The sequence below is a fragment of the Macrobrachium rosenbergii genome, chromosome 27 (assembly GCF_040412425.1).
Source record: "Macrobrachium rosenbergii isolate ZJJX-2024 chromosome 27, ASM4041242v1, whole genome shotgun sequence".
Lineage (NCBI taxonomy): Eukaryota > Metazoa > Arthropoda > Malacostraca > Decapoda > Palaemonidae > Macrobrachium > Macrobrachium rosenbergii.
Genome location: NC_089767.1, coordinates 40,387,068 through 40,399,499, shown reverse-complemented (window position 1 = coordinate 40,399,499; position 12,432 = coordinate 40,387,068). Strand labels below are relative to the sequence as shown.

Genomic DNA, 12,432 nt, shown 5'->3' with positions numbered 1-12,432 from the left:
CACTATTACGCAAAGAGAAAAAATAAGTGTTTCACTCTACAAAGGCCTTTCGCTGAAGGCTCTGGAGAAGCCAAGGACTCCAAAGCGTGTTGGTGCAATTCTCATAAATCGAAATCTACTCTTTCTTGTGACAAGTTAACTACTACGTTACAGCAGAGGGTTCCTTAACATGAATTAAATTTATATATATATATATATATATATATATATATATTCTATTTTATATATATTATATATATATATATTATATATTATATATATACAGTACATATATATTATATATATATATATATATATATATATATATATATATATATATATATAATATATATATATATATATATATATATATATATATATATATATATATATATATATATATATATATATAACTCAACTATATATATTATTACCTTTTATGGTTGAGTGGTTGAGAGAGAGAGAGAGAGAGAGAGAGAGAGAGAGAGAGAGAGAGAGAGAGAGAGAGAGAGATTCCAACACCTCTAACATGACAGCTTGAATTATACTTCCCTGCCCGCTGCAAATGAGCAAATGAGCTCTAGCTAATAAGTCTCTCTCTCTCAAAAAAAAAAAAAAAAAAAAAAAAAAACTAGGCTCAACATCAGCAACCGTGAATGGCAGGAAATGCATCAGGAGACCTTAGCAACAGGAAACAAGTTAGAGGATGATTGATGAATGCATCCCTTACGTTGGCATTTCAGGGCTGCGGTTTTGAATTCAATTGTCGAACGTGATCAAAAATGCATAATGTTATGCAGTCTCTCTCTCTCTCTCTCTCTCTCTCTCTCTCTCTCTCTCTCTCTCTCTCTCTCTCTCTCTATTGAAATTTCGCCTAATATTTTCTAAGTCCTTTTTGCCATCATCCTATCAAAACAACCGTTGCCATATTTTTCATCATTAACAAACGAAATACATATATATATATACATATATATATATATATATATATATATATATATATATATATATATATATATATATATATATGATGATATATAATATATATATATATTTATATATATATATATGCATACATATATATATATATATATATATATATATATATATATATGAAACATACATATATATATTTATATATATACATATCATACATATATATATATATATACATACTTATATATATGCATACATACATCCATATGTATACATAATTTACATGCATATATATATATACATACATACTATATGCATACATACATACATACATATGTATACATACACATATATATATACATACATACATATATATACATATATATATACATATATATATATAATGCTCAAAGAAAAATTGACAAAATCAATCCCTCATTCTTCCTAGAACCGACGTGACTGTAAATTACTCTTCAGTGCCAATCTTATGAATTCAACCCCAAAATCCCCCTCCCCACTGGGAAAATCTGCAATTGCATTTTTGAAGTCACATACCCAGCGGATGTTTTTGGGCGGACAAGAAAGCCAGCAAGACACCACCCTTATTTTTCAGCCCATTCAATCCGGCGCAACAATGCAGCCAGACAAATGGTGGCAAGTTAGCTCCGCGCCGCTTGTTATGTGACCGGAAAGACCACACGCAGTAATAAGCGAGTTTTCCAATCGAAAACTCCCTATAAAAGCTTCAGGAGTGCGAAGGCAAAGGCGCATTCGACTCCCCAGTTTCCTACTGCAGGCATCTACGAAGGGCGCTGTGGCAGAATCTCGACGTTCCAGCATGGGAGCCAAGTCTTTTTCCACTTGGCTTTTGTAGCTATGACGGTCGCGTGCACAGCGTCAGCCGCCCCGGCGGAAAACAGCCACGAGCACAGTCAAGAATCCAGTGAAGAACGGAGCTTTTACATGGGTAAGTTGTGTTCATTCGGTTCTTGACGATACGCTAGGTATGAATAAGCTACGAGCTTGTTCATCATGAAGGCTCATAAAAGACGATCAGACGAGTATATTCAGTTGGCACATTCATCATATTCATTAAGACCAATCCTACCCTAGAAACACGACCGGTTTGAAGACTGCATTGTCAAAATGTATAATGTTTAGTTTTCTGTAAAAGAAAACTATTGTGCCGTATTTGTCTGTCCGTCCGCACTTTTTTTTCTGTCTGCACATTTTCTGTCCGCCCTCAGATATTAAAAATACTGAGGCTAGAGGGCTGCAAATTGGTATGTTGATCACCCACCCTCCAGTCATCAAACAAGCCAAATTTCAACCCTCTGGCCTCAGTAGTTTTTATTTTATTTAAGGTTAAGGTTAGCCATAATCGTGCTTCTGGGAACCATATAGGCCAGGCCACCACCGGGCCGTGGTTAAAGTTTCACGGGCCGCGGCTCATATAGCATTATACCGAGACCACCGAAATAAGACCTATTTTCGGTGGCATTGATTATACGCTGTAGCGGCTGTGCAGAAAACTCGATTGCGCCGAAGAAACTTCGTCGCATTTGTTACTTGTTTTTAGTAATGTCAGTATTAATTTACCTTCTGAAGTATGGTTTTGAACCCGACACCATTTATCGCTAATAAAACCTCACCTTCCCTCTTGCAGTTCAAGAGTATGGAAAACAACTCTTCATTGTACTTAGTTTTTTGTAAAACATAGTTATCAGGGATCCTTCCCTGCGGAAACATTTTGGGGCTAGAACTATTTTATTCCTTGAAAGGTGCGTCTTCCTAAAAACTTTACACGTCCCAAGAAAAACGATTTTTAATTCAGTCTTAAACCTCAGACGTAGCTGGTGTGATTCCTGATGCATAATGGCTTAAATGATTTCCAATGCATTACATATATAAATTTATATATATATATATATATATATATATATATATATATATATATATATATATATATATATATATATATATATATATATATATATATATATATATATATATATATATGTATATACAGTTACGTTTTCGCACAGACAAATTCTGCCCAGGAGACATCCAGAACTGCGGCGAGAAGGTCACGAGTTGCCAGATGTACATGGAACCGAGGTCCGCGGAGGAGAGGACGGCGGAGCGAGAGAAGTGGAGGCGAAGTCACGATGAATGCTGGAAGAAGCTCGAGAACGAGGGGTCCTCCGTCGACAATATGCCAGGTACTTGGGGGAAGAGAAGAGAGAGAGAGAGAGAGAGAGAGAGAGAGAGAGAGAGAGAGAGAGAGAGAGAGAGAGAGAGAGAGGGAAATATATTTATGTATCTGTACTGTATATATGCATATATATAAAATATGTATATATATAAATATATATATACATATACATACATAAAAAAAAAAAAATATATATATATATACATATATATATACAGTATATATGTATACATATATACACAGTATATATGTATACATATATATATATAATATATATTATATATATATAATTTATAGATATATATATACACACACAAACACATACACATACATACATACAGCATATATATAGTGTGTGTTTGCCGTACAGCGGAACGTAGAACGTTCAACCCGCTACAAACTGTAACCTCGTCGTTGCCTTCACAATACCCTGGTTATACCTGACATTCCACGAACCAAACCTTTTGAAAAACAAAACTCTCTCGAAACCCTTTCATATATATAAAGCAAAACGAATCCAATTTCCAGGCGAACCAGATCAGGCGAAGAGGAGAGAAGCCATAAAGTGCGCCCTTCAGAAGATGGATTACGTAAGTAAATCATTTGCTTTCCATTTTGTTTCATATCGTACTGAATTGATTGACTGAATATAGACTTTGGTCCAGAGGCCAAGCACTGGGACCTATGAGGTCATTCAGTGCTGAAACGGAAATTGACAGGAAAAGGTTTGAAGGGCTTAACAGGAGGAAAACCTCAAAGCAGTTGCACTATGAATCAATTGTTAGGAGAGGGTTAAGGAAAGTAAGATGGAAGAAACAGAATATGAAAGGAGGTGCAGTAAAGGAAACGAAAGGGGTTGCAGCCAGGGGCCTTAGTTAGGCACGCTGCAAAGGACTTCAAGTAATGCCTACAGTGCAACACATGAGGTGCACTGACGGCACTACCTCCTTACGGGGTAGAAATCTAAATGAAATGGTATTTAATCTAATTCTGTTTATATGTATATTATCTATTTTAACATTCTTATCTTTTTATTTTTCATACCAACACATAGATCATTTACGTTAAGCAAAAAAAAAAAAAAAAAAAAGAAATGAAATATTATGTAGGATAGTCAGATATCATGAATGATGCTGGTGTTTAGAAATATACACAACACTTTTAATCTAATTTTCAGTTATGACCGGGTAATAAAATGTCAGAGTTGGATTAAATATCAATATTTTGTTCTTCCTTTCATCTACAAGAACTACCAAAAAAAAATTATTCTAAGTGTTTTGTTGCCAAGAGAAACGTACGTACAAGGGATTTCCCTTCCAACCTAATTTCACACCAGAGGGTCAGATACTATCCAGATTTTGTTGTTGTCCCTTGGACAATCAATCAAGTATATTCCTAGTGATTCACCTGAAATAATTAACTGCACGGAAGTAACAGGTATAACGTAAATTTCCACATCTTTAACTCTCCAGTTTAATGATCTTCCGATTTTCAAAGATAATTTTGTATGTATATGTATATGTATAAGTATATGAATATGTATATGTATACGTATAAGACAAAATCCACGAAGGAAAGAGAAACACTGGAGTGCTGCAATCTTTCCTTCGTGGATTTTGTCTTATTTATATATTCATCACGTTCCATATTTTCGTGATTCAGTTATACATATGTATAATATATTGTATATATACATATATATTATATATACATACATATATTATATAAACATATTATATATACATATTCTTCTTCTTCTTCTTCTTCTTTTAACGTGCTTTTATTATTATGCCTTCTTTTGAAGGACTGTTTGATTTGGCTTTGGGGTAGACCTGTGGTCTCGATGACATCGCTTAGACCCCGGTACGTATGGTTCATATCATACCCGACCCAACGCCCTTTCTTCCCAGCAGCGAGAAGTTATTGCGCGGGTATGGCGAGAGTTCGATATGTGAGATGTTTGTTATGTTTTTTTTATATACATATATATATACATATACATATATGCATATACATTTTATATACATATATGTATATATACACATACATAACAAATCCAATCTATCCATACACTAGCTCAAAAATAAACATATACTATATATACATATATACATACATATATATACATATGCATATTATATACATGCATATACATTTCATATATATATACACACACACATACATAAAACATCCAATCTATCCATATATTTATTCAAAAGTAAAACATCGAAAAACCTATTCATTCAACCTTCAACCACCAAAGATCATCGACGGCGAGATCAACAGAGCAGTCATCAAGAAGGAGATGGAGGGGTATCTCTCAGACGCACCCGAATCCGTCCAAAAGTCTGTTCTCACTGCCGTTGACACCTGCCCGGCATCCCTCGAGAGCGTTGATGTAAGTAATGTTTTAAAAAAGGGTGTTTTAAAAGTTTTAAAAAAGGGTGTTTTAAAAGTTTTTAAAAAGGGTGTTTTAAAGGTTTTAAAAAGGGCGTTTTAAAAGTTTTAAAAGGGTGTTTAAAAAGGGTGTTTTAAAAGTTTAAAAAAGGGTGTTTTAAAAGTTTTAAAAAGGGTGTTTTAAAAAAGGATGTTTTAAAAAAGGATGTTTAAAAAAGGATGTTTTAAAAAGGGATGTTTTAAAAAAGGGTGTTTTAAAAAACGGTGTTTTTAAAAAAAGTGTTTTTAAAAAAGGATGTTTTAAAAAAAGGGTGTTTTAAAAGGGTGTTTTAAAAAAGGGTGTTTTAAAAAAGGGTGTTTTAAGAAAGGGTGTTTTAAAAAAGGGTGTTTTAAACCCTTTACAGTTACTCTGCTAAGTGATTCCTTTAACTTCTTTCGCATTGCATGACTGACTGTAATGTCTACGGTTGTATCAGTGACAGGTCATCCTTGCGGCCAATATTGGCTTTCAAAATCCAGTAATAAAAAACCATTTCCTTGCCAAACTGCCGGTCCAAATTATCAAATGGCGACCCAAGATATTATTATTATTATTATTATTATTATTATTATTATTATTATTATTATTATTATTCAGAAGATAAACCCCTATTCATATGGAACAGGCCTAAAGGGGCCACTGTCTTGAAATTAAAGCTTCCAAAGAATATGGTCTTCATTTGAAAGAAGTTACAGAAGATCATAGGAAATACAGAAAGAAGAGATCAGTTATAACAAAAGAAAAGAAAAAAGATGAATTCATGAAATAATAAATAAAAACATAAATCAACTAGCAAATTACAAGGCGAATTATTTTATGAGTGAACTAAGATTTTTTCAATGTAAATTTCAGACCATTGAGGGATACCCCGCGTGCATTATGAAGGCCTGCTTGTCAGCTGTTTAAAAAGAACCATATCTGAACCGAACCAGACTGAGGATTATGAAGATAACTAAGAAGTTAAATCATTACGCCTAAGTTGATTGAATCAAGGAACAATCACAGGATTCCTAAGACAAGAAATATCATACGGCATTGTGCATACAATACCTTACAATATGGATGAGATTGTTAACAGACGTGAGGAATTTTAACGGATGTGAAGAAGTTGTAAACATAATAGGCATTCAATTTGACGTTCATTACAATGCTCGAGAAAAGGTTGAGAAGTTTCTTTATTCTTCTGATTGTTGTTCATGTAACAAAGAAGTTTGATCTAATTCACTGACTTCATGTAAAGACGATGAATTTTTTAAATGAAACTTGCATAACGCTTCACGAGGAAGAATATTTTTAAAAATAATAAATAAGAACTTGGTAGTATTGCTTAATATAAAAAAATAATAATAAAAGAATCAAATATGCACGGAATTTCATGTCTCATGTCAATAAGCACACGATTTTTATTCTTATTTCGTGATTAAATTTTTGCACATTTCTGTTTGCGTATTATTCCCTAAGCATGACAGCTGGCTTTTAAAGAAACCCATCTAGATCATCCGATAACAAATACTTCAACTTCCTTAAAAGCTTCTGGTGCCCCTTGCACGCGATATTTGGAAATATATAAGAATGGAATGGGAACTACAACTTGTGGTAAAGGCCAAGCGCTGGAACCTATGAGGTTATTCAGCGCAGAAAGGGAAATTGAGGGTAAAAATGTTGGAAAGGTGCAACAGGAGGAAAACCTCAAAGCAGTTTCACTATGAATCAACTGTCAGGAGAGGGTTGAGGAAAGTAAGATGGAAGAGAGAATATGAATGGAGGTACAGTAAAATGAATGAAAGGGGTTGCAGCTAGGGGTCGAAGGGACGCTGCAAAGAACCTTAAGCAATGCCTACAGTGCACCGCACTGAAAGCACTAACCTGCCCCCTTCAGGATTGGAAACAAATAAGGTTTCTGTTAATCAAAGAAGTGAACAAAATCACAAGCATCACGAGGCAGATTACTTCAAGGTGACAAGAATCATTTACAGTATATTTCAAAGAGGAACAAAATAGAGAATATTGAAAAACGGGGTTTTTGAATGTAAAGACTCTGGACTTTGGAAAACCATCTAAAAAAATTCCAAGAAAAGGAAATAAAAAAAAACATGCGCTTTAGTTTCTTCTGCGCAATCGAGTTTTCTGAACAGCGTATAATCAAGGCCACTTAAAATATCTCTATCTTTTGGTGGTCTCGGTATAATACTATGTTGAATCGCGGCCCATGAAACTTAATCACGGTCCAGTGGTGGCCAGTCCTATATCGTTGCCAGACGCACGATTATGGCTAACTTTAACCTTAAATAAAATACAAGCTACTGAGGCTAGAGGGCTGCAATTTGGTATGTTTGATGATTGGAGGGTGGATGATCAACGCACCAATTAGCAGCCCTCTAGCCTCAGTAGTTTTTAAGATCTGAGGGCGGACAGACAAAGCCATCTCAGCAGTTTTCTTTTGCAGAACACTAAAAAGCGGGTTTTCACTTCGAAGCCACACCGGAAGGAACTTGAAATTATTCAGCGATTCGAAGCTGGATTTTTACCCGGTGGCAGACACCCGTGTATCCGGCACCGGCGGCTATTATCTATAGTGACTTGTAGATTATTTTCACGAGTACTGCTTGAAAGTCCTATCGCCGGTTGAAGAGTCAGAAACAAAAGCTTCCCCTTGAAAATAATTCAGATGACAATACTTTCCTGTATTCCTTAAAAATCACCAACTACATTTTCTTGAGAATCTTAATATATGCTATAAATTTACACACACATATGTAACATTTATATATAAATATATTATATATACATTTATATATATATGTATGTATGTACATTATATATATATATATATATATATATATATATATATATATATATATATATATATATATATATATATATATATATATATATATATATATATAATATACACACGTTTACAATAACAGTAGGCTATATCAATAAATCAACAAAATTACTGACGTAAGATTTGGCACACATAACTACACAAACAAAACCCTTTCTTACCTTTACCAAACGTGATACGAATAACGAGAAATGAAACAATACATACCTGAAAGGAAGAGAAACACTTCATTAGTGACAGGTAATAAGAATAAAATCAAATTTTGAAAGATGAAAGAACGTTATAATTCGAAGGCAAATATCAACTTGGGTTAAACACCTGAAATAGAGTAAGTAAATTGTTAAGAGACAAGTTACTTCGGAGTAACGTTTTATAAAATACCCGAAGCTCTCTGGTTTCCTTCACTGTTGAAAATGATGAAGAATGATGAGCAAATACTGTGACCGGTGTTGTAATACATATCAGCATATACAACATATACAAATATATATTCATGGTTTTATATAATATACAGATATATATATATATATATATATGTATGTATATATATATATATATTTTATTATATGTATTTCACATATATTTTATTATAATATAGATATATATATATATATATATATATATATATATATATATATATATATATATATATATATATATATATATATATATATATATATATATATATATATATATATAATTTGTGACGTAGTCAGTAAATGAAGCCAGTCAGCCAGCATCATGAAATTGTAAAATACAGATTCTCATTTATTCTAGAAAATAAAAAAATCTGCTCGCAGAAAGACAGAACACTCAGCACTGTTTCAAGCGATCAGCCGCCACGCTCTGTCAGTAGAATGGCATCAACAAACAATAACCATTCTCTCGATCAACGAAATCTCATCCATCTCAACATTTTTTTTTTTCGTTTTTGATAAATGGACGAAATCAACATCACAGACCACTGAATAAGATGCAAAATCATTTTTATCTTCAATTCTTTTTCTGTCTGAAATTCTCTCTGGAAACGACAATGGGGTCACAAAGGGTATAAAAAGGAGCGTCGTCCCGGCACCATCGCAGTTCAACTTCTACAGTGCCTTCGTCTGGAGTGTCAGGTCTTTGGTTTAGTTTTTCGAGAAGCATTACTCAAGACACTTCTTTTAGTTTTTCGAGAAGCATTACTCAAGACACTTCTTTTAGTTTTTCGAGAAGCGTTACTCAAGACACTTCTCTCACTTTGTTTCAGGCAAGTTTTCAGTAATGGTACACTTACGAGTTGATAGAATCTCAAGGTGGCAAGGTTAACAGCTTTCCTCATATTGAAATTGTGTCCATTTCGGAACATTCTGCCGTTAGCCAAATTCCAATCAGAGTCCCAAGTTCCAATATCAGCAATTCAGGGGGTGCGAGAACTGACTGCTGATTTCAAAGGGGTGCATACATTGAAAAAGGCTAAGAACCACTGATGTAGAGCTTCTAAACTCTTGGTAACTGAATAACCTTACTGAATGAGCAATTTACTTCGAGAAATGAGATAAATTCTGGAAACTCTTTCCTTCCAGAGGGTATTTTCGAAAACCCACAACATGAGGGCTCTTCTGATTTTGGCAGTGATGTACATCATCGTAGCCACGGCTTCCCAAGCCTCTGGTCATCGTGGTGGAAATCACTTCGGCAGAGGAGATGGATGGAGATCCGGTTGTTTAGGTAAACCCTGAACTATCAGTTCTTGTGTGTGTTCCCTGAGAGAGAGAGAGAGAGAGAGAGAGAGAGAGAGAGAGAGAGAGAGAGAGAGAGAGAGAGAGAGAGAGAGAGAGAGAGAGAGGAGAGATTTTTTGTCTTGAGACTACAGCCCTCAGTCATTTTCCAATTCGTTCCCCTTTCCTTGCAGAGAGAGAGAGAGAGAGAGAGAGAGAGAGAGAGAGAGAGAGAGAGAGAGAGAGATTTTGTCTTGAGACTACGGCCCTCAGTCATTTTCCAATTGTTCCCTTTCCTTGCAGAGAGAGAGAGAGAGAGAGAGAGAGAGAGAGAGAGAGAGAGAGAGAGAGAGAGAGAGAGAGAGAGAGAGAGAGAGAGAATTTTTTGTCTTGAGACTACAGACCTCAATCATTTTCCAATTCGTTCCCCTTTCCTTGCAGTGAGCGCTTGTGAAAAAGCAAAAGATCCTACCAAGTGCAGAACTTGCATAAGGAACCTGAAGTCCTCTGGAAGCGCTCCACGCCAAGCAATCCAAAACTGTTTCCAAACCAACAAAGGTAAGGAACTTTATAAAACTGCAGTTTTTCCCTCTGCCAGCACAGTCGGGCGGGAGGTTGTATTTACCACGCTCCTCCCAAACTGCCATTTATTTGTTAGTGTGAACATGTAGGGGTTTTAGCAATATATCTCGAGGAAGGGGTGAACAGAAATTTATGAAAATTAGCAGCTACATTCAATCGTCGACCTCCTCGATATGAACAAGTTTTGGAAGAAATTATCTGAGCTGAAACAAACTTTTTTTTGGATCTTTCCTAGACAGTGACCCCCAAGGGTTTTAACCAGGTATGGGTCCACCTTTGTGGCGTGTTTAGCACAAGTCCGTTGGGGATTACCTCAAAAATACAAATAAAAGACTGTAAATATCATAAAGATAATGACCCCCAAGAAATATTATTCCTAGATAACGACCCCCAAAAACCCTTGGGGGTCACTATCAAGGAAAGATCCCTTTTTTTGTCTGATCGAATTTCTCCCAAGAACTGATCACCTGGAGGTCACGAAAAACTTATTTACGTGGCTAAGTTTAATCAAATTCTATTCACTAATCCTGATGTATCCCCATTATAGCGAGAAATTAATTTTATCACCAGAAATAAATTGTTAATGATTGATTAAAGAGCTGAGATTCGAAATCGGGCCCTTAACAAAACATGATTGACACCGACCAGGATGGAAGAACTATCTGAAAAATCAAGATTTTTTCATCTCCAACGCCAAGAAAGATCATGGAAGTCAAAAACATTTGTAATGTTGAATCAAGTAATTTAAACTAAGATGTATCCTCCTTAGGATATTTTATATAAATATATAATATATATAAAGAGCTTATGTAAATCACTGTTAACAAATCATGATTGACACCTACAGGATGTGCGGACTCAGCTGCATTCAAGACTTGCATCTCCAACGCCAATAAAGATGTAAGTAAAAAGCTTTGTAATGTAATGTAATGTAATGTAAAGTAAGAAATATATATATATATAAATATATATACAAATACATATATTTATATATATAATATATATATGTATATATGTATATATATAATGTATATATATTACTGAATCACGAAAATATGGAACGTGATGAATATATAAATAAAATTCACGAAGGAAAGAGAAACAATGGAGTGCTGCGAGGCCTTTCGACTGTCGTCCTTTACTTAACAGTCGTAAGGCCTCGCAGCATTCCATTGTTTCTCTTTCCTTCGTGGATTTTGTCTTTATATATATATATATATATATATATATATATATATATATATATATATATATATATATATATATATATATATATATATATATATATATGAAAGTGATAGACGAACACCTACTGAAAATTCATATTTAAACATTATTCCATTCATATATCACAAACTTTCAAGTTACAAGTTTTATTGCATTTTATCTAGACCTTCAAAATGAGACCTAACTGGAATGCCATTTTAAGGACTTTTATTTAAACGTTAAAGCTTTTTTTGTATTTTCTTTTCCAGATCGCTGCTTGCCTCGCTTGAGACTACCAAGCAAATTCCCCCTTTTTAACGACGCCGAATGATGCTCCGGATACTGGTCACGAGTTTCAATATGAAAAAATTATGATTTCGATATGAAAAATTATGATTTTATTAAGAAAAAATTATGATTTCAACATGCAAAAAATTATGATTTCAATATGAAAAAATATGATTTCAGTATGAAAAAATTATGATTTCGGTATGAAAAAATTATGATTGAAAAATTATGATATGAAAAA

General features: G+C 34.1%; 3 protein-coding genes across 4 annotated transcripts in view; 2 read left to right on the top strand and 1 right to left on the bottom strand.

Moving 5' to 3' along the window:
• The window catches only part of Lrp4 (LDL receptor related protein 4), a 409,566-nt gene that overhangs the window by 264,627 nt on the left and 132,507 nt on the right, over positions 1-12,432 (bottom strand). The window lies entirely within an intron of this gene.
• LOC136853696 (uncharacterized) lies at positions 1,637-7,006 on the top strand. Its single transcript, XM_067129639.1, has 5 exons — positions 1,637-1,882; positions 2,961-3,137; positions 3,659-3,720; positions 5,394-5,528; positions 6,420-7,006. The coding sequence occupies exons 1-5, from the start codon at positions 1,792-1,794 to the stop codon at positions 6,471-6,473; spliced, it is 519 nt and encodes a 172-aa protein (XP_066985740.1). The 5' UTR covers positions 1,637-1,791; the 3' UTR covers positions 6,474-7,006.
• LOC136853702 (uncharacterized) lies at positions 9,997-12,256 on the top strand. Its single transcript, XM_067129646.1, has 4 exons — positions 9,997-10,125; positions 10,557-10,673; positions 11,545-11,597; positions 12,173-12,256. Exons 1-4 carry the CDS (start codon positions 10,005-10,007, stop codon positions 12,191-12,193), a joined length of 312 nt encoding a protein of 103 aa, XP_066985747.1. The 5' UTR covers positions 9,997-10,004; the 3' UTR covers positions 12,194-12,256.

Excerpts from the sequence above, each read along its gene's own strand:
- LOC136853702 (XM_067129646.1), top strand. The coding sequence starts at position 10,005 with ATGAGGGCTCTTCTGATTTTGGCAGTGATGTACATCATCGTAGCCACG. Across the intron at positions 10,126-10,556 it reads ATGGAGATCCGGTTGTTTAG|TGAGCGCTTGTGAAAAAGCA; the intron begins GTAAACCCTGAA and ends CTTTCCTTGCAG. Across the intron at positions 11,598-12,172 it reads TCTCCAACGCCAATAAAGAT|ATCGCTGCTTGCCTCGCTTG; the intron begins GTAAGTAAAAAG and ends TTTCTTTTCCAG.
- LOC136853696 (XM_067129639.1), top strand. The coding sequence starts at position 1,792 with ATGACGGTCGCGTGCACAGCGTCAGCCGCCCCGGCGGAAAACAGCCAC. Across the intron at positions 1,883-2,960 it reads AGAACGGAGCTTTTACATGG|ACAAATTCTGCCCAGGAGAC; the intron begins GTAAGTTGTGTT and ends GTTTTCGCACAG. Across the intron at positions 5,529-6,419 it reads CATCCCTCGAGAGCGTTGAT|ACCATTGAGGGATACCCCGC; the intron begins GTAAGTAATGTT and ends TGTAAATTTCAG.